The sequence below is a fragment of the Saimiri boliviensis genome, chromosome 6 (genome assembly GCF_048565385.1).
Source record: "Saimiri boliviensis isolate mSaiBol1 chromosome 6, mSaiBol1.pri, whole genome shotgun sequence".
Classification (NCBI taxonomy): domain Eukaryota; kingdom Metazoa; phylum Chordata; class Mammalia; order Primates; family Cebidae; genus Saimiri; species Saimiri boliviensis.
Window position 1 is genome coordinate 119,681,802 of NC_133454.1, and position 22,753 is coordinate 119,704,554.

At 38.3% G+C, this 22,753-nt stretch overlaps 1 protein-coding gene across 3 annotated transcripts in view; it reads left to right on the forward strand.

Moving 5' to 3' along the window:
• Window positions 1–22,753, forward strand: part of MS4A13 (membrane spanning 4-domains A13) — a 34,041-nt gene continuing 11,288 nt past the window's right edge. For 2 of the 3 annotated variants that reach the window (XM_003920183.3, XM_010335223.3), the window contains exons 1-4: window positions 1–219; window positions 2,683–2,798; window positions 4,749–4,889; window positions 10,551–10,607. In XM_003920183.3, the coding sequence (XP_003920232.3) occupies window positions 2,748–2,798; window positions 4,749–4,889; window positions 10,551–10,607 (249 nt within the window). In that variant the 5' untranslated portion in view covers window positions 1–219; window positions 2,683–2,747. The remainder of the gene's footprint in view (window positions 220–2,682; window positions 2,799–4,748; window positions 4,890–10,550; window positions 10,608–22,753) is intronic. The other variant, XM_010335227.3, reaches the window with a different exon arrangement.

A 22,753-nucleotide genomic window follows, 5' to 3' on the forward strand; every position in this document is an offset into this window, starting at 1 on the left:
GTCACCTGCTGAGGAGCCTGAGGGTGGGCTTGGTCCTGGGCTCCGGTCTATCCCTGTGATGGTCGCTCAGCGGGGTCTGGCGACCTGGCGCTGAGCGGCTGCCAGCGGGGATCTTCCTCTTCATCTAGGCCCAGGCACTGGCGTGAGAACCCGAACTGGGTGCTGGACGAGCGCCCCCCACCCGAAACTCCTTGGGACCTTCAACAAGTAAAATGCAAGGTAGTGATGTCGCTTTGCTGGAGTGGTTTCGTGTCAAAAGCCATAAAGGGGCATGGAGGCTGATCACGGTGCTCCTCTCCCCACAGCCTCCCTGTTCTCTTGTCATCTTCTCCCTCCCTCATCAGAGTCTGGGTCTTAACAACACCCCCCCACCACCACCACCAACCCCACGCCCCATTCTTGTTTTGATCCAATATTGAGTATCTGGGTTCCAGCCCAAGACTGTCCTTGAACACACCAAAATGAATTCCTTGACTTCTGGGAGCCCCCATTGACTTGGAAGCCAATGCTGAAAATCGAAAGAATACACTGTGATAGGACTTAGGTCCGAATGTTAGAGGAACACGGAGTGGGGCATCTAACGGGCTTGTGGGTCAGAGTAGGAATGACCAGGATGAGGTTGAGAAGGTGGGCAGGGAGCCGTTCGCGACAGGCTTTATTTACATGCCCTGCTAAATAATTTAGACTTAATTCTGAAGGCGCCGAGGGGTTGCACCCCCTGCTAAATTAGATGCTAAAGATAGAGAATGGTTTCCAGATAGGAGCTTTCTGCGACTATTTCAGAATTTCTACATAAAGCAAGTTTAGGGGATAAGAATGAGTTTGGGAGTAAGGGTTAGGGGACTCATCCCTCAGCTGCTTTTGGATTAGTGACTTAAGTGATTTTAAATAAATTAGTGATTTTATTCAAGATCACTCAAAAATAAAAACAAATAAATGATGTATTTATTTATTTTTACAAATAATGGTACGCTTAACTGAGTTTACAATACACAAACACAGACTGATTTAAAAAACGAAAAGAATTCCAACCATCAGTTATTGCAGGAATATGTTGTAGTATTTCTTAGTTTTTTTTTTTTCATCAATTAACCTGAGAATTTTAAACACCCCCACTTTCTTTCTCTGATTGGTATTTTTTAGGAATACCAAACCTGGCATGGTTTGGGTAGAGGCATGATAGAGATTACACTGAGGCCAGATATTCTCCTCCCCAAGTCACTTCGTGGTGCTTCCACTGTTAACAACTAAACTGAAAAGAATTTTCTATACAGTCATCCCTCCGTGTCTACTGGGCAGATATCAACATCAAAGGGTGCTCTAGACCCAATTGTAAAGTGGTGTAGATTTGCATGTAACATGCAAATCGCCTATACTTTAAATCATCTCTAGTTAATATCGAATACAATGCAAAGGCTATGTAAATAGTTGCTATACCGCTTTGACTATTTTATTTGTATTTTTATTGGCATATTCCTTTTAATATTTTGATCCACAATTGGTTGACTCAAACCTAAAAGAGGGCCTACTTATAAATGAAAGGGCTTATTTTTATTTTGTTTTCTGTAAAGTGGCAAATAATAGCAATGTAGACATGCTGTTCTTTATTATTCTATGTGGATTCTGTAATTTTATGGCTTTTAATCACTTCTAAACACTGTTATTTTTCAAAGATAGTGTTTGAACGTATAAAGCTTATTTTAGTTAATAACATATTGTTTTCTCTCTTTTGCTATAACTAATCTGTATTCCTAACTAGTTTTTTCTGTCTCTGTAGCATTAAGAGACATTGAGAAAACAAATTTTAGAAAAGAAAGGCTTATTGAAATAATTAAGTCATGAGATTTTAATACTACAGAGAATGAGAGTTCAATTGGCCAAATTCCCTCCTTACTGAAAAGATCAAGCCTCAGATTTTAAGATCATGTTAGTCAGGTGGCATAACTCAAGTTATTGACCTATGTAAGCAGAACGTACTAGTGATATAGAATTCCATATCTAAAAATAAATAAAATCCACAAAGGGATATAATTATTAGCCAGGTTTTTAATCTTAATATAAATTTGGAGATGATCTGAACAACTGAGAGAAATGTAAGGATAACAGGGGGAAAAAAGACCAGGAAATACATTAACATTGTGGGAGCAACTTTAATAAGTTGTCTGATAGAACAAAAGATTCTTTTCGTATAGAAAGAACTGGGTACCAGGTATGTGTCAGAAAAAAAAAAACACAAGCTCACATACTTGGTGAGTTTAAGTACAAGAACTTGGTTTTGAAAATGCAAATATGGCACTATGAATCACATTGAATTGATTATGAATTACAAATGAATTGTTGAAAGTTTTACTGAAAATTCTCTAATACTATTCCCTAGATATTCTTTATACTTTATCATCTCTGTTACTGTTTGCTCTGTAAACAGTAGGCACTATTTACTACTCAGTGATCATATCTATAAAATGCTGATATGTTTTAGTCATAGAGAAAGGCTTTTCAGTTGCAGAGGCTGTTATTCAGAACAGGTGGATGAAAGTTGATGCCTCTAATATTAAGGCATAGAAAAAAGAAAGCTATTGCTTCTGAATTTGGGGAGATGGTGGCCGAATTACAAGAGAAGAATCAAACTTATGTATTTTATTCTAAGAAAATCGTGTGTATGTGCTTTGTATTGTTCTGTAGAAGTTTGCTAATAAAGATATCACCAAAGGCTAGAGAGAAGATCATCTAGAGGAAATGCTGGCAGTATGGCCTGTGTTAATTCAAAAATCTCAACAGCAGATTCTCTCGTTTTAGGGGTAAGATTACATTTTGACTGACTAAATTCAAGATCAGTAACGATTTCTTTTTTTAAAAGGATATCTTGGATCTGAAGAAGGACAGAACTGTTTAAATCAAAAGGGTAAAAGTTTATTGTTGATTGTCTTCTACAAATTTTGACTGATCTCATGTTCCTTCATAAACAAATATGTGCTGAGATATAAGTGTACAGACTAAACCAGCACACACAGGATAATAGAGAAATCAAAGTAAGGTTTAAAAGGAAAAAAGAGAGTACTGTACTTACATCTATACAGTAGGATGATTATAAAGTTGTCTATTAATTTATAAACGTGAATTACAGTTTAGCTTTCTTAATAAACACCAAGAAATTATGTGGATCATGCTTTTTCACATCCAAAGGGGAGAAAACTTTTCCACTGATGTGAACTTTTCCTCTGAATTTGAATGTTGTGTAGATCAATTATCTAAGTCTTCTCAACTATTCAGCAGAGGTTCTTAACCTCTTTGGGGTCACAGACCATTTTGGCATAGAATGAAAGCTCTGAATCTTCTTCCCAGGATTATGTACATGTCACAGTCCTTCACATTTTTTTCTTGGGAGCAGTGGGTAGGGGAGTCTGATCTCCTGGAATTCATATTGGCTCTAGATTAAGAATCATTTTAAAATAAGAAAACCTATCTTTTCCTTCTCCATACACTGGCAATTCTTTACAAATTTTGGCTAATTAGATATTTCATAGTTTTATATAAAACAATAGTCAATCATATAAAAAGAGATAGTATTTTTCAAGCCCACTTACTTTTTTTGGCAGTTGGGAAAGTCACATGGAATCACTATTCTTGATACCAGTATGCTTACATAAGACTTATTTGCCGGATGCCTTCTCTATTCTGGGTACCATATGAGAGGTTGGTGATAAAACAACAAGAGAAACAAACTCCAGGCCCTGTAGGATTTTGCAGTCTAGTGGGGAATATTTCTCCAGTCAAATCCAAAGAACTCCTGGAAATATTACCATTCTTGCAAATTGGATGCAAGGGGAAACTTTATATTCTAAATCTATAAAAATGCATGATCGTTACTAAAATAGAGGCCTTTCCTTTAAAAAAAATAAACTTCTCTAAAATATATTTTTAGAATTAGCCAATTGCACATGCATGTTTCATAGATTGCCTGCTTTGCAAAGAGCTAGAACTCTTAAAACATTAAATAGCTTCCTGTTAAAATTTATATGAAAATAAAATTTATGTATCCTCTGTCACTTTTGAAGAGTAATTAAAAATGTGATCAAGTATATGAAATATCAGTTCACATATAAATTCAGAAATAAATTTACTGGGATTATCATTATCTTCTTACAAATTAGAGTTGAGTAATAATTCTCCCCTATTTGTACTCCTTCCCCTATCCAATGGAAAAACCAAGTTCAAGCAAGTCCATTTTGGATATTTTCTGCATTGCTGTGTTGGATTATGTCTCTGTGTATCTGTAAAAAAATTCATACCAAGTGCTCCTTGAATGAAAAGATAAATCAAGCCTTTCTAAGATTCAAAAAGTTATTCGTCTTTAATTAATTACTAATGTACAAGAAAATGTTGGATTTATGGCTTCCTGCATCCTAGTAGATTAGTAACCATATTTTCTCTGAAGCACCCCCAGTATTCTTCTCTTGTGCCATTATTTGATAGGTAGGGAGAATAGACAGTGATCTAATCAAACTGTTAACTTACAAGAGAATTGGCCAGAGCTAGTATGACCGATTCCTATTTGGTAAATCTCAGTCCCTGATTTGGTCCTTCTTTCTGGGATAATCAATCCAGGAAATACATCGTTAAGTACATTGGTGCATTGCTGTTTTACTGTTGTATTTGCAAAGGTGCTAAATGCTTCTTATAGTTAACACTTATTGGAATTGTGTTTTAAATTACATTATTTTGGTACTAATAGCATTCTCTTCTCACAGGCTATCCAGATTATGATTGGTGTCTTTCATGTTTTCATGTGGTACTTCCTATTGGTTTTGTATATGGGACAAATTAAAGGAGTCTTTGGAACATATGAGCCTATAACTTACAAAACAGGATGTACTTTATGGGGAACTTTCGTGAGTAGAATACCTATACATTTTTTAAATCATACAATAAATAATCATGCCAATAGTAGAAGATAGGGAACAATTTATAAACAAGGTTTTCAGGAGAATTATATAACTGAATCCCATGTTGATAATTTATTCAAAGTCAGATTCCTTTTTTCAGCAAATATATATTGAGCACCTTTAATTTACAAAGTGCTGTTTCAAGAGATATGGATACAGGAGTAAATAATGCCAACCATAAAGTAGTTTGTCTCTAGATATGTGAAAGACAAAGAATCTTAACTATAATATCCATTAGAATGATTAACTTGCATATTTACAATCTTCACTTTAGTCTCCTCACCCAGTGAGTCAATACTCATTTTCTAAATTTTTCATTACTGACACTCTCCTGTGGTTTCTAGACAGCCATTAGGTAGGAGGAAAACCTGGAGAGTATGGCACCCTGGAAGCCAAGTGAAGATTTTGTTAGAAGAAGTGAGGAAGGATCAACTGTATTATATTTTGTTGTTTTGTCAAATAAAATGACGACTACGAATTGACCATTGGATTTAGCAATATGGAGGTCAGTAGTAAATTTTACATGTAGTTTTGGTGGAATTGTAAGGCAAAAGCCTGGTAGGAATTGATTTAAGAAAATAATAGGAAAAGCGGAATTACAGACAGCAAATAGACAACTTCCTTAAGGACTTTACTGTAATGTGGCATACAGAAATGGGGTGATAGCTGGGGAAATTTGGCTCAAGAGAGGATTTGCTTACTATTTTTTGTCAGTTGAAAGAAACAGCATCATCCTTTGTTGAGAGGACTGAACCAAAAGAAAGAAAATTGATGCTATGGGTAAATAGGGGTGGGTATTGGAAACAAGTGTTTGTGTAGGCAAGACCTGATGAATTTTGGTGCACAAATAGCTAGGAGCATAGAAAGTTCATCCAGGGCAGTTGTTCTCAGCTAGAGGCGATTTTGCCCCTGAGAACATTGTATAATGTCTGGAGATATTTTGGATTTTCACAGCTGGAGGTGCGTATCAGGTGGGCAGGGGCAAAAGATGCTGCTAAATAGCCTGCGATCCTCAGACAGTCCCTCACAATAAAGAATTATCCAGCCTAATTATAGATGGTTTCAAAGTATGAAAACAGGAGGGAAAGGCAGAGAAAGAGAAAGGACAGTTTTCTTTAATAGGATGTTGGAAGCTTGTGGAAGTTTTTTGTTTGTTTTCCAGTAGCTTCAAATATCTCAGTGAATTAGGAAGCAGGATCATCAACTGAGACTGAGAATGGGCAAGTGAATCAGTTGTTTGAAGAAAAAAGAGAGAATGTGAAATAATCATCAAGGAAAAGTGAGAGAGTACATGGATTGTGGAGAGATAGTTTTATTTTCATACAGCATTAAGGACACACTTGAGGTTTAGGAACAAGATATGGGTTGTATGCCTTTCTGAGACCATGGTCAGCTGCATGAGTGCAGACCTGCAGTAGGAGCAAAACAATCAGGATTTTTGTTTAGCCATGCAACTATAATAAAACAGGAAAGGTGCAAAGGAGTTGCAAGTGGATATAAAGGAGTGTTTGTAATGATTGGCCATGAAATTTAAGTTAGTGATGGAAAGAAGAATTTAACAGAGAGTTGAAGTTCTCAGATTATAGATCCAGGTGGGGTCAAAGGGTTGTTCAAATTTTTATAGTAGAGGACATGAGCTAGAAAGATAGCAGGTGGTGATCAGGTGGAATACTTGAAATTAAGATGTGAAAGGTACAACAAAGACAAGAGAATGTCCTTATGGGAGTAAGTGACTAAGACAGTTTGGAGTCAGGGATTGGAAAAGAGAACAAGAACCACAAGCCCAAGATACTAGAAAGATGATATGGTTTGGCTTTGCATCCCTACCCAAATCTCATCTTGTAGCTCCTATAATTCTCACGTGTTATAGGAGGGACCCAGTGGAAGATAATTGAATCATGGTAAGGGTGAGTCATTCCTGTGCTGTTCTTGTGATAGTGAATAACTTTCACAAGATATCATGGTTTTAAAAATGGGAATTTTTCTGCTCCTGGCCCCTCTCAAATTTCATGTCTTCACATTTCAAAACTATTCATGCCTTCCCACCATTCAACTTCTATTGGGACTTGTTGGGAAGTTCCACAAATCTTCCCAACAGTTCTCCAAAGTCTTACATCAACATTAACTCAAAAGTCCACAGTCCAAAGTCTCAGCTGAGACAAGGCAAGGTCCCCTCCCCCATGAGCCTATAAAATCAAAGACAAGTTAGTTACTTCCTTGATACAATGGGGATACAGGCCTAGATAAATACAGCTGTTCCAAATGGGAGAAATTGGTTGAAACAAAGGCTACAGCCTCCATGAAAATCCAAAATCCAGTGGGGCAGTCAAATATTAAAGTTCAAAAATGATCTCCTTTGATTCCATGTCTCATCCAGGCCATGCTGATCAAAGAAGTGGGCTCCCATGGCCTTGGGCAGCTCTGCCACTGCAGCTTTGCATGGTGTAGCCCTTCTTCTGGCTTTCACAGGCTGGTGTTGTCTGCATCTTTTTCAAGCACAGAATGCAAGCTGTCAGAGGATCTACCATTCTGGGGTCTGGAGGTTGATGGCCCTCTTATCACAGCTCCACTAGGCGGTACCCCAGTAGGGACTCAGTGTGGTGGCTCCAACTCTACATTTCCCTTCTTCACTGCCCTAGCAGAGGTTCTCCATGAAGGCCCAACCCTTGCAGCAAATTACTGCCTGGGCATCCAGGCACTTCCATACATCCTTTGATATCTAGGCAGAGGTCCCAAACCTCAATTCTTGACTTCTATGTACCCATAGGCTCAACACCACATGGAAGCTGCCAAGACCTGGTGCTTGCATTCTCTGAAGCCCTGGCCCAAGCTCTACATTGATTCCTTTCAGCCAAAGCTGAAGCACCTGGGTTGCAGGGCACAAAGTCCCTAGGGCACACAGCACAGGAGCCCTGGGCCTGGCCCACAAAACCACTTTTTCCTCCTAGGCCTTGGAACCTGTGATGGGAGGGGCTGTTGTGAAGACCTCTGACATGCCCTGGAGACATTTTGCCCATTGTCATGAGAACTGACGTTGGGTTCCTCATTACTTATGCAAGTTTCTGCAACCAGGTTAAATTCTCTCAGAAAATGGGTTTTTCTTTTCTATGGCATTGTCAGGCTGCATTTTTTTTTAAACTTTTATGCTCTGCTTCCCTTATAAAACTGACTGCCTTTAACAGCACCCAAGTCACCTCTCAAATGCTTTGCACTTAGAAATTTCTTCTGCCAGATACCCTAAATCATCTCTCTCAAGTTCAAAGTCCACAAATCTCTAGGGCAAAATGTCACCAGTCTCTTTACTGAATCATAACAAGAGTCACATTTGCTCTAGTTTTCAACAAGTTGCTCATCTCCATCTGAGACCACTTCAGCCTTGATTTTGTTGTTCATATCATTATCAGCATTTTGGTTAAAGCCATTCAACAAGTCTCTAGGGAATTCCAAACGTTGGCACATTTTCTTGACTTCTTCTGATATGTCCAAACTGTTTCGTCTGCCTGTTACCCAGTTCCAAAGTCACTTCCACATTTTCTGGTATCTTTTTCAGCAGCAACCCACTCCTGGTACCAATTTAGTGTATTAGTCCACTTTTATGCTACTGATAAAGACATGCCTGAGACTGATCAATTTACAATAGAGGTTTATTGGACTTACAGTTTCTCATGACTGGGAAGGCCTCACAATCATGGCAGAAAGCAAGGAGGAGTAAGTCATATCTTACGTGGATGACAGCAGGCAAAGAGAGAGGACTTGTACAGGGAAATTCCAATTTTTAAAACCATCAGATCTCATAAGACTTATTCATCATCACAAGAATACCATGGGAAAGACCCACACCCACGATTCAATTATCTTTCACTGAGTCCCACCCACAACACATAGGAATTATGGGAGCTACAAGATGAGATTTGGGTGGGGACACAGAGCCAAACCATGTCAGAAGATTGTGTGTGTGTGTGTGTGTGTGTGTGTGTGTGTGTGTGTGTGTGTAAATCACCAAAGATTAAGTCATCTTGAAGAGAGAGTCAAAATTTCACCTCATCCCAAAAGATGAATGGCTGAGGGGTCAATAGATTACTTAAATCATGAGGGATAGTGAGTGATAGAACCTGACATGTGACTCAAAGGTGGAGGAGAAAGAATGGTTGGATAGCAGTAATGAGCAAGGAAACCACTCAAGACATACATGGAACAGATGTGGGCTTAACAGGAATGAGGGCTGTAGGATACAAAATGGCTGCCCCCTGAGACAACAAGTGATCACTAGAAGAAGCAGTGATCTCTAGGAGGTTTCCCACTTTTATACACATACTAGCTTATAAGTGTCAACTGATTGCCTTGGGGAAAAAAATTGCAGAAAAATACTGAATTTTCACACAAAATCCAAATGATACATGGTTCATAAAGAATGCATGGCTCATAAATAACACACTGGTTTATAGGTGATAAATGATAAATGACTCACTGGCTCACAAATGTCAAAGCACTGCCTTGGGAGAAAACGGAGAAAAATTGTGGATTTTCAGACAAAATCTAAATAAATGATGCATTTTCCTTAGTTTTTAACCATTCACATTATAAAAATAGTATATTTAACCACTAGGATAACTTATCTAAAATTTAAATTAAATATAATTTAAAACTAAACTTCTCACTTAAGCCTAAACTTTGAATGGCATTTTTTAAAGCACATGGTAATCTAAAGATAATCTCATTAGAAAGCACTTTGGTTCAAAATTCACAAGATATTTTCACTTTATATTCTGAGCTAGCTCTTACTTTCACTGTGTACCTCCTTAAAAATCTCAACTTTTGTTGTGGAATGAAGTGCTGAACATATAGATTTAAAATTATCCATGGGCAGTTTGTAAGGTTCAGGTTTGGGCTTCCAATGTATAGTGTATAGTGTGACAAAAATAGCCTTTGACTTGGATCTTTAGTGTTTTATCACTAAAACAAATAAGACAAGGAATATTTTGAGAAAATTGTGCAACCCATCTTCAAACAATATGGCATAGTTTTATGCTAGTTTTATACTTCTTGGAAGTAGATAGACTTCCTAACATGAAATACCTCTGTTTTAAAAAACAAAGGCAAAGGCATGAATTTCTACCATTACCTTAATAATGACTACAATCTCATAAAAAAGACTGCATGTCTTGTACCATCACGATGTGGAATAGACTCTTGAACCACTTTTTCCATATTTGGATATGTACATAGTAATCATAATTAGTGGCATCATCTCATTAGAAAAGATAGCATTAAAAACAATAATCAAATGAGATATATATGATGTAGCTCATACACATAAAAGCAAACTTGGTTCCCAGTTCAGGACTGTGTAGGCTGTCTTTGGCATATTACCACAATGTGAATCTGCACACTGTCCCCTATATGTTTCTGTTATGAGTGACCCTACTGTTACCTTCCACTGTAATACTGCATGATGTAAATTTGTCCTAACCTGTCTACTAAAACTTCTTTATATTTTGCTACAATTAGCATTCTTCAAATAATTGACTTACAAGAGAGTTGTTAAAAATACATTCTAAATTGGCAAGCATTATCAATAAGTATTTATAAATATGTTTTTATATCCAGTTTATCATTGCAGGAGCCTTCATAATAAGAGTAACAAAGCATCCAACTCGATCCGGAGTAAGTTGAAATGTTTGAGGTATCTCTAGAAATCACTTGTCACAAAGCTAAATATTAATTTAAATGAAAATATAATATCTAAACAATGAAGGAATCTACGCTATCTGTAAAATAAGTGAAGGAATTAAGGGTGAATCTAGAAGAACATAATTTAATATAGACAAATATGCTGTATTAGTTAAAATCATGACTTTACATATAGGTTTCTAAATGAATATATAGTTTTTGTTTTGTTTGATATTAAACATTTTAACATTGTACAAACTTTATAATTAGAAAACTTTTAATAGGACCTAATGACTTTAGATATAGACATTTTACTATTATAAATCTTCATTTTCTGAACTATCCTGTTTGGGAAAGGATTGTATCTTGTAACAAAGTAGGGAATTGGTCCAAATGAAAGATTAATGCATTGTTTAAGTGGATCGATATTGGGAAAATGGACACGTTAGAATCTTAGAGCTAAAACATACATTAGAAATTAGTCTGCTCTCATAATTTTACAGATAAAAAACTGATGTCTAAAGATATTGATAGATTTCCTTAGATAATGAAAACCCAGGATTAAAATTTTATCAACTAAATCCTATTTCTACAGGCAGTCATTTTTCATCTTCTTTTTTTCCTACAGTGCAACCACTTTTGTGCAAATCATATCTTATATGCTTTCTTCCAAATGGCTTACAATATTGGAAAATAAAAATTTTTTAATTATAGTTTAAGTTCTAGGATACACGTGAAGAATATGCAGGTTTGTTATATAGGAATATATGTGTCATGGTGGTTTGCTGCATCCGTCACCACATCATCTACGTTAGGAATTTCTCCTAATAATATCCCTCCCCTATCTCCCCCAGCCCCTGATGTCTCTCCCTTAGTCCTCCACTCCCCAACAGGTTCCAATGTGTGATGTTCCCCTCCTTGTGCCCATGTGTTCTCAATGTTCTACACCCAATTATGAGTGAGAACATGCAGTGTTTGGTTTTCTATTCTTATGTCAGTTTGCTGAGAATGATGGTTTCCAACTTTATCCATGTCCCTGCAAAGGACATGAACTCATCCTTTTTTATGGCTGCATAGTATTCCATGGCATATATGTGCCACATTTTCTTTATCCAGTGTATCACTGGTGAGCATTTGGGTTGGTTCAAAGTCTTTGCAATTGTGAACAGTGCCACAATAAACATATGTGTGCATGTGTCTTTATAATAGAATGATTTGTATCATTTGGATATATACCCAGTAATGGGATTGCTGGGTCAAATTGAATTTCTATTTCTAGATCCTCAAGGAATCGCCACACTGTCTTTCACAATGGTTGAACTAATTTACTGAAGTAATTTCACACCAACAGTGTAAAAGTGTTCCTATTTCTCCACATTCCCTCCAGCATCTGTTGTCTCCTGATTTTTAATTATTGTCATTCTAACTGGCATGAGATGATATCTCCGTGTGGTTCTGATTTGCATTTCTCTAATGACCAGTGATGATGAGCTTTTTTTCATATGTTTGTTGACTGCATAAATGTCTTCTTTTGAAAAGTGTCCATTCAAATTCTTTGCCCACTTTTTGATGGAGTTGTGTTCTTTTTTCTTTTTTTCTTTTAATTTTTTTTAATTGCAATTTAGGTTTTGGGGTACATATGAAGAACATGCAAGATTGTTACATAGGTACACACATGGCAGTGTGATTTGCTGCCTTCCTTCCCCTCACCTATATCTGACATTTCTCCCAATGCTATCTCTCCCCAACTCCTCACCCCCCATCCCTCCGCCATTTCCCCCCAACGGACCCCAGTGTGTAGCGCTCCCCTCCCTGTGTCCATGTGTTCTCATTGTTCAACACCGGCCTATGAGTGAGAACATGTGGTGTTTGATTTTCTGCTCTTGTGTCAGTTTGCTGAGAATGATGGTTTCCAGGTTCATCCATGTCCCTACAAAGAACACGAACTCATTGTTTTTGATGGCTGCGTAATATTCCATGGTGCATATGTACCACATTTTCCCTGTCCAGTCTATCATCAATGGGCATTTGGGTTGGTTCCAGGTCTTTGCTATTGTAAACAGTGCTGCAATGAACATTCGTGTGCATGTGTCCTTGTAGTAGAATGATCTGTAATCCTTTGGATATATACCCAGTAATGGGATTGCTGGGTCAAATGGGATTTCTATTTTTAGGTCATTGAGGAATCACCCCACTGTCATCCACAATGGTTGAATTAATTTACACTCCCACCAACAGTGTAAAAGTGTTCCTATTTCTCCACATCCTCTCCAGCATCTGTTGTCTCCAGATTTTTTAATGATCGCCATTCTAACTGGTGTGAGATAGTATCTCAATGTAGTTTTGATTTGCATTTCTCTAATGACCAGTGATGATGAGCATTTTTTCATATGTTTGTTGGCCTCTTGTATGTCTTCTTTTGTAAAGTGTCTGTTCGTATCCTTCACCCACTTTTGAATGGGCTGGTTTGCTTTTCTCTTGTAGATCTGTTTTAGTTCTTTGTAAATTCTGGATATCAGCCCCTTGTCAAACGGGTAGACTGCAAAAATTTTTTTCCATTCTGTTGGTTGCCAGTTAGTTCTAATGACTGCTTCTTTTGCTGTGCAGAAGCTGTGGAGTTTGATTAGGTCCAATTTTTCTCTTTTGGCTTTTGTTGCCATTGCTTTTGGCATTTTGGTCATGAAGTCCTTGCCTATGCCTATGTCCTGAATGGTTTTGCCTAGATTTTCTTCTAGGGTTTTTATGATGTTAGGTCTTATGTTTAAGTCTTTAATCCATCTGGAGGTAATTTCAGTGTAAGGTGTCAGGAAGGGGTCCAGTTTCTGCTTTCTGCACATGGCTAGCCATTTTTCCCAACACCATTTATTAAACAGGGAATCCTTTCCCCATTGCTTGTTTTTTTCAGGTTTGTCAAAGATCAGATGGTTGTAGATATGTTGTGTTTCCTCCGAGGCCTCTGTTCTGTTCCATTTATCTATATCTCTGTTTTGGTACCAGTACCATGCTGTTTTGATTACTGTAGCCTTGTAGTATAGTTTGAAGTCTGGTAGTGTGATGCTTCCTGCTTTGTTCTTTTTGCTTAGAATTGACTTGGCTATGCGGGCTCTCTTTTGGTTCCATATGAAGTTTAAGGTGGTTTTTTCCAGTTCTGTGAAGGTCATTGGTAGCTTGATGGGGATACCATTGAATCTGTAAATTACTTTGGGCAGTATGGCCATTTTCACGATGTTGATTCTTCCTAACCATGAACATGGAATGTTTCTCCATCTGTTTGTGTCCTCTCTTATTTCGTTGAGCAGTGGCTTGTATTTCTCCTTGAAGAGGTCCTTTACGTTCCTTGTTAGTTGTATTCCTAGGTATTTTAGTCTCTTTGTAGCAATTGCGAATGGCAGTTCGTTCTTGATTTGGCTCTCTTTAAGTCTGTTACTGGTGCATAGGAATGCTTGTGATTTTTGCACGTTGATTTTGTATCCTGAGACTTTGCTGAAGTTGTTTATCAGTTTCAGGAGATTTTGGGCTGAGACGATGGGGTCTTCTAGATATACAATCATGCCATCTGCAAATAGAGACAATTTTATTTCCTCCTTTCCTATTTGAATACCCTTTATTTCTTTTTCTTGCCTGATTGCTCTGGCTAGAACTTCCAGTACTATATTGAATAGGAGTGGTGAGAGAGGGCATCCTTGTCTAGTGCCAGATTTCAAAGGGAATGCTTCCAGTTTTTGCCCATTCAGTATGATATTGGCTGTGGGTTTGTAGTAAATAGCTTTTATTATTTTGAGATACATTCCATCAATACCTAGTTTATTGAGGGTTTTTAGCATAAAGGGCTGTTGAATTTTGTCAAAGGCCTTCTCTGGATCAATTGAGATAATCATGTGGTTTTTGTCTTTGGTTCTGTTTATGTGGTGAATTACGTTTATGGACTTGCGTATGTTGAACCTGCTTGCATCCCTGGGATGAATCCTACTTGATCATGGTGGACAAGCTTTTTGATGTTCTGTTGCAGTCGGCTTGCCACTATTTTATTGAAGATTTTTGCATCTATGTTCATCATGGATATTGGCCTAATGTTTTCTTTTCTTGTTGAGTCTCTGCCGGGTTTTGGTATCAGGATGATGTTTGTCTCATAAAATGATTTGGGAAGGATTCCCTCTTTTTGGATTATCTGGGATAGTTTCAGAAGGAATGGTACCAGCTCCTCTTTGTATGTCTGGTAGAATTGGCTGTGAACCCATCTGGACCTGGGCTTTTCTTGGGTGGTAGGCTCTTCATTGCTGCCTCAACTTCAGACCTTGTTATTGGTCTATTCAGGGTTTCAACTTCTTCCTGGTTTAGGCTTGGGAGCATGCAGGTGTCCAGGAATTTATCCATTTCTTCCAGGTTTAATTTATCCATTTCTTCCAGATTTACTAGTTTATGTGCACAGAGTTGTTTGTAATAATCTCTGATGATGGTTTGGATTTCTGTGGAATCTTTGATGATATCCCTTTATTGTTTTTTATTGCATCAATTTGGTTATTCTCTCTTTTCTTTTTTATTAATCTGGATAGTGGTCTATTTTGTTGATCTTTTTGAAAAAACAGCTCCTGGATTTATTGATTTTTTTGAAGGGTTTTTTGTGTCTCTATCTCCTTCAGTTCTGCTCTGATCTTAGTTATTTTTTGTCTTCTGCTAGGCTTTGAGTTTTTTTGATCTAGCTCCTCTAGCTCTTTCAATTTTGATGCTAGGGTTTCAATTTTAGATCTCTTCTTGCTTCTCATGTGGGCACTTATTGCTATATATTTTCCTCTAGAGACTGCTTTAATTGTGTCCCAGAGATTCTTGTATGTTGTGTCTTCATTCTCATTGGTTTCAAAGAACATCTTTATTTCTGCCTTCATTTCATTGTTTATCCAGTCAACATTCAAGAGCAAGTTGTTCAGTTTCCATGAAGCTGTGTGGTTCTGAGTTAGTTTCTGCATTCTGAGTTCTAACTCAATTGCACTGTGGGGTGGAGAGTTCTGTAAATTACTATTAGGTTTGCTTGTTCCAGGTTTGAGTTCAGGTCCTGGATATCCTTGTTAATTTTCTGTCTGGTTGATCTGTCTAATATTGACAATGGGGTGTTAAAGTCTCCCACTATTATTGTGTGGGAGTCTAAGTCTTTTTGTAAGTCATTAAGAACTTGCCTTATGTATCTGAGTGCTCCTGTATTGGGTGCGTATATATTTAGGATCGTTAGCTCCTCTTGTGGCAGTGATCCTTTTACCATTATGTAATGTCCTTCTTTGTCTCTTTTGATCTTTGTTGCTTTAAAGTCTATTTTATCAGAGATGAGAATTGCAAGTCATCCTTTTTTTTGCTCTCCATTTGCTTGGTAGATCTTCCTCCATCCCTTTATTTTGAGCCTTCGTGTATCCTTCTATGTGAGATGGGTTTCCTGGATTCAGCACACTGATGGGTTTTGGCTTTTTATCCAATTTGCCAGTCTGTGTCTTTTTATTGGGGCATTTAGTCCATTGACATTTAGGGATAGTATTGTTATGTGTGAATTTGATGCTGTCATTTTGATGCTACCTGGCTGTTTTGTTGGTTAGTTGATGCAGATTCTTGATTGTGTTGATGCTCTTTTACCATTTGGTGTGTTTTTGGAGTGGCTGGTACTGGTTGTTCCTTTATATGTGTAGAGCCTCTTTCAGGAGTTCTTGTAGAGCAGGTTTGGTGGTGATGAAATCTCTGATTGCTTGGTTGTTCGCAAAGGATTTTATTTTTCCTTCGCTTATGAAGCTTAGTTTGGCTGGACAGGAGATTCTGGGTTGAAAGTTCTTTTCTTTAAGGATGTTGAATATTGGCCCCCACTCTCTTCTGGCTTGTAGGGTTTCTGCTGAGAGATCTGCTGTGAGTCTAATGGGCTTCCCTTTGTGGGTAACCCGACCTTTCTCTCTGGCTGCCCTTAGCATTTTCTCTTTCATTTCAACCCTGGTGAATCTAACGAAAATGTGCCTTGGGGTTGCTCTTCTTGAGGAATATCCTTGTGTTGTTCTCTGTATTTCCTGGACTTGAATATTGGCCTGCCTTGCTAGGGTGGGGAAGTTTTCCTGGATAATATCCTGAAGAATATTTTCCAGCTTGGATTCATTCTCTTCATCACATTCAGGTACACCTATCAAATGTAGATTAGTTCTTTTCACATAGTCCCACATTTCTTTAAGATTTTGTTCATTCCTTTTTGCCCTTTTTTCTCTGTTCTTGCCTTCTCCTTTTATTTCATTGAGCTGATCTTCGACCTCTGATATCCTTTCTTCTGCTTGATCAATTCGGCTGTTGAAACTTGTCCATGCTTCACAAAGTTCTCGTGTTGTGTTTTTCAGCTCCATCAATTCACTTATATTCCTCTCTATGTTGTCCATTCGCTTTAGTATTTCATCCAATCTTTTTTCAAGGTTCTTAGTTTCTTTGCATTGGGTTAGAACATGTTCTTTTAGCTCGCTGTAATTTCTTATTACCCACCTTCTGAAGCCTGATTCTGTCATTTCATCACACTCCTTCTCCATCCAGTCTTGTTCCTTTGGTGGTGAGGAGTTGTGCTCCCTTTTAGGAGAAGTGTTCTTGTTTCTGGAGTTTTCATCCTTTTTGCGCTGGTTTCTTCCCATCTTTGTGGGTTTATCCACCTGTTGTCTTTGTAGTTACTGTCTTTCAGATTGGGTCTCTGAGTGAGCTTCCAGTTTGTGGATGCCGAAGTTACTTCTTTTTTTTTTTTTTTAAGCTTTCCTTCTAACAGTCTGACCCCTCTGCTATAGGACTACTGAGGTCCACTCCAGGTCTTGCTTGCCTGCAGATTACCTGCAGCAGCTGCAGACCAGTAAGGGTTGCTACCAGTGTCCTCTTCTGCTATCTTTGTCCCAGAAGGATGCTCGCCTACTGTCAGTCCATTCTCTCCTTTATGAGGTGAGTCTTTGGATCTATGGGGGTCAGGGAGCTACTTGAGGAGACAGTCTGTCTTTTATTGGGGCTCAAGTCCTGAGCTGTGAGCTCCGTTGTTCATTCAGAGCTGCTGGGCAGGTAGGTTTAGGTCTGCTGCAGCTGAACTCATAAACCGCTTTTTGTTCCCAGGTGCTTTGTCCCGGGGAGTTAGGGCTTTATGGGTTTCCGTTGTGCTGCTGCCCTTTTTGTCTTTTCTTTCAGGGCTGCCCTGCCCAGCTAACATCCCATCTAGTCACTGTCTGCCTGCAGAGGCTTTGCTGAGCTGCTGTGGGCTCCACCCAGCTGCCATGTGATCTTCCCTGCAGCTCTGTTTATATGGGCATAGTTAGAACTGCCTCGGCAATGGTGGCCCCGCCTCTGTTATGGCAGACTCTCTCTGTAGTGGCAGGTTGCCTCAGCAACAGCGGATTGCCTCTGCAAAGGCAGGCTGCCTTCGTAGTGGTGGAAAGTCTCAGTAATGGCAAACGCCCCTCCCCCACAGAGCCGGACCGTCCCGGGTTCAGCTGTGCTTGCTGTGAAATGCTCAACCCAGAGCATTTTCAATTACTGTTTTTGTTGGTGGTGGGAGGTGGGGGGTGGGACCAACCGAGCCTGATCACCTGGCTCCTTGACTCAAGTTCTTTTTTTTTTTTCAGTTGAACGACCCAGTGTTCCAGTCGCCTGTTGAAAAGGCACTGGGATCTCCCGTGCTGCCACTCACTGAGCTGGCTGAAACAGCAGTGCTGAGGTTCCTAGCAGTTTTTTTGCCTAGGAATCTCCTGGCCTGGCTCACTATTTCAGATGAAAGGGCAACTCTGCCATCTCAGGGCTCCAATCACCAGCTAAGAGGGCTCCCAGACCAGTGGATTTTGTACAGAGAACCTCCTGGCAGGGCACAGTCAAAGCAGCCGCAGGCCAAATCAGCCCTGCCGGCTGAAACAGCGGTGCTGGCAACCCCTCTGCCTGGGAATCTCCTGGTCTGTGGGCAATAAAAATTCATCTAGAAATGCGACATCCACTCACCCTCTGCACTTTCACTGGGAGCTGAAGTCTGAGTTGTTCTTAGTCGGCCATCTTCCCAGCAGTCCAGCTGTTTTCTTTTTTTCTGGTAAATTTAAGTACTTTGTAGATTCTGGATATTAGCCCTTTGTCAGATGAGTAGATTGCAACAAATCTTTCCTGTTCTGTTGGTTGCTGGTTCACTCTAATGATAGTTTTTTTGTTTTTGTTTTTTGCTGTGCAAAGGCTCTTTAGGTTAATTAGATCCCATTTGTCAATTTTGACTTTTGTTGCCATTGCTTTTAGTGTTTTAGTCACGAAGTCTTTGCCCATGCCTATGTCCTGAATGGTTTTGCCTAGGTTTTCTTCTAGGGCTTTTATGTGTTAGGTCTCATGTTTAAATCTTTAATCTATCTGGAGTTAATTTTTGTATAAGGTGAAAGGAAGGGATCCAGTTTCAGCTTTCTGCATATGGCTAGCCAGTTTCCCTAATGCCATTTATTAAATTGGGAATACTATCCCCATTGCTTGTTTTTGTCAGCTTTGTCAAGAGTCAGATGGTTGCAGATGTGTGGCGTTATTTCTGAGGCTTAGTTCTGTTCCATTGGTCTATACCTGTGTTTTGGTACCAGTACCATGCTATTTTGATTACTGTAGCCTTGTAGTGTAGTTTGAATTCAGGTAGTGTGAGGTTTTCAGCTTTATTATTATTATTATTATTATTATTATTATTATTATCTTTTGCTTATGATTGTCTCGGCTATGCAGGCTCTTTTTTTGTTCCATATGAAGTTTAAGATTTTCTCTTTTTTTCCAATTCTGTGAAGAAAGCCAATGGTAGCTTGATGGGGATAGCATTGAATCTATAAATTTCTTTGGGCAGTATGGCCATTTTTCATGATACTGATTCTTCATAACCGTAAGCATGGAGTGTCTTTCCATCTGTTTGTGTCCTCTCTTATTTCCTTAAGCAGTGGTTTGTAGTTTTCCTTGATCCTTATTAGTTGTATTCCTAGGTATTCTATTCTCTTTGTAGCAATTGTGAATAGAAGTTCACTCATGATTTGGCTTTCTGTTTGTCTGTTATTGGTGTGTAGAAATGCTTGTGATTTTTGCATATTGATTTTGTATCCTGAGATTATGCTGAAGTTGCTTATTGCTTAAGGAGATTTTAGGCTGAGATATTGGGGTCTTCTTAATATACAATCATGTCATCTGCAAATAGAGACAATTTGATTTCCTCTTTTCCTAATTGAATATCCTTTATTTCTTTCTCTTGTCTGATTGCCCCAGCCAGAACTTCCAATACTATGTTGAATAGAAGTGATAAGAGACACCATCATTGTCCTATGCTAGTTTTCAAAGGGAATGCTTCCAGTTTTTGCCCATTCAGTGTGACGTTGGCTGCAGTTTTGTCATAAATAGCCCTCATTATTTTAATATGTGTACCATCAATATCTAGTTTATTGAGAGATTTTAGTATAAAGGGCTGTTGAATTTTGTCGAAGGCTTTCTCTGCATCTATTGAGATAATCATGTGGTTTTTGCCTTTGGTTCTGTTTATATGATGGATTATGTTTATAGATGTGTGTATGTTGAACCAGACTTGCATCCCAGGGATGAAGCTGACTTGATAATGATGAATATGCTTTTTGATGTTCTATTGGATTTGGTTTGCCAGTATTTTACTGAGGATTTTTGATTCAAAATTCACCATGGATATTGGCCTCAAAATTTCTTTTTTAGTTGTATCTCTGTTAGGTGTTGGTATTAGGATGATGTTGGTCTCGTAAAATGAGTTTGGCAGGAGTCCCTCTTTTTGTATTGTTTGAAATAGTTTCAGAAGGAATGGTGCCAGCTCCTCTTGGTACCTCTGGTAGAATTCAGCTATGAACCCTTCTGGTTCTGGACTTTTTTTGGTTGGTAGGCTATTAATTGCTGCCTCAATTTCAGACCTTGTTATTGGTCCATTCAGGGATTTTACTTATTCCTGATTTAACCCTGGGAGAATGTAAGTGTCCAGGAATTTATCCATTTCTTCTAGATTTACTGGTTTATTTGCATAGAGGTGTTTGTAGTAATCTCTGATGGTAGTTTGTATTTCTGTGGGATTGGTAGTGATATCCCCTTTATCATTTTTTATTGCATCTAGTTGATGCTTCTCTTTTTTCTTCTTTATTATTATGGCTAGTGGTCTATCTATTTTGTTGATCTTTTCAAAAAAACACCTCCTGAATTCACTGATTTTTTGAAAGCTTTTTTCTGTCTCTAGCTCCTTCAGTTACCCTCTGTTCTTAGTTATTTGTTGTCTTCTGTTATCTTTTGCATTTGTTTGATCTTGCTCCTCTAGTTATTTTAATCATGACATTAGGATGTCAGTTTTAGATCTTTCCTGCTTTCTCTTGTGGGCATTTAGTGCTATAAATTTCCCTCGAAACACTGCTTTAAATGTGGTCCAGAGATTCTGGTATGTTGTGTCTTCATTCTCATTGGTTTTGTAGAACATCTTTATTTCTGCCTTCATTTATTTATTTATCCAGGAGACAGGTTGTTCAGTTTACATGTAGTTGTGCAGTTTCGAGTGAGTTTCTTAATCCTGAGTACTAATTTGATAGCACTGTGGTCTGAGAGACTGTTATGATCTCCATTCTTCTGCATTTGCTGAGGAGTGTTTTACTTCCAATTGTATGGTCAATTTTAGAATAACTGTGATGTGGTGCTGATAAGAACATATATTCTGTGGATCTAGGGTGTCTGCAGATGTCTATTAGGTCCGCTTGTTCCAGATCTGAGTTCAAGTCCTGGATATCCTTGTTAATTTTCTGTTTCATTGATCTGTCTGATATTGACAGTGGGATGTTAAAGTCTCACTGTTATTGTGTGGGAGTCTAAGTCTCTTTTTAGGTCATTAAGAACTTGCTTTCTGTATCTGGGTGCTCCTATCTTGGGTGCATATATATTTAGGATAGTTAGCTCTTGTTGTTGCATGGATCCCTTTACCACTATGTAATGCTCTTCTTTGTCTCTTGTGATCTTTGTTGGTTTAAACTCTGTTTTATCAGAGACTTGGATTGCAACCCCTGCTTTTTTTTTTTTTTTTTGGCTCTCCATTTGCTTGGTAAATCTTCCCCCATCCCTTTATTTTGATCCTATGTGTGTCTCTGCATGTGAGATGGGTTTCCTGAATACAGCACACCAATTGGTCTTAATTCTTTATCCAATTTGCCAGCCTGTGTGTTTTGATTGGGGCTTTTAGCCCATTTACATTTAAGGTTAATATTGTGATATGTGAATTTGATCCTGCCATTTTGATACTAGCTTGTTGTTTTGCCTGTTAGTTGATGCAGTTTCTTCATAGTGTTGATGGTCTTTACAATTTGGTATGTTTTCAGAGTGGCTGGTACTGGTTCTTCTTTTGATGTTTAGTGCTTCTTTCAGAAGCTCTTGTAAGGCAAGCCTAGTGATAACAAAATCTCTCAGCAGTTGCTTGTTCATAAAGGATTTTATTTCTCCTTCACTTGTGAAGCTTAGTTTGGCTGGATATGAAATTCTGGGTTGAAAATTCTTTTCTTTAAGAATATCGAATATTGGCCCCCACTCTTTTCTTGCTTAAGGTTTCTGCTGAGAGATCCACTGTGATTCTGGGATTCCCTTTGTGGGTAACCTAACCTTTCTCTTTGGCTGCTCTTAGCATTTTTTTCTTCATTTCAACCCTGGTGAATCTGATGATTATGTGTCTTAGGGTTGCTATTCTCAAGAAATATCTTTGTGTTTTCTCTGTGTTGCCTGAATTTGAATGTTGGCCTGCCTTGCTAAGTTGGGGAAGTTCTCCTTGATAATATATTGAAGAGTGTTTTCCAACTTAGTTTCATTCTCCCTGCTACTTTCAGGTACACCAATCAAACATAGATTTGGTCTTTTCACATAATCCCATATTTCTTGGAAGCTTTCTTCATTTCTTTTCACTCTCTTTTCTCTAATCTTGCCTTCTGGCTTTATTTCATTGAGTTGATCTTCAATTTCTGATATCCTTTCTTTCACTTGATTGATTCGGCTTTTGAAACTTGTGTGTGCTTCGCAAAGTTCCACCAAGTCGTTTATGTTCTTCTCTATGCTGGTTATTCTAGTTAGCATTTTGTCTAACCTTTTTTTAAGGTTCTTAGCTTCCTTGCATTGGGTTAGAACGTGCTCCTTTA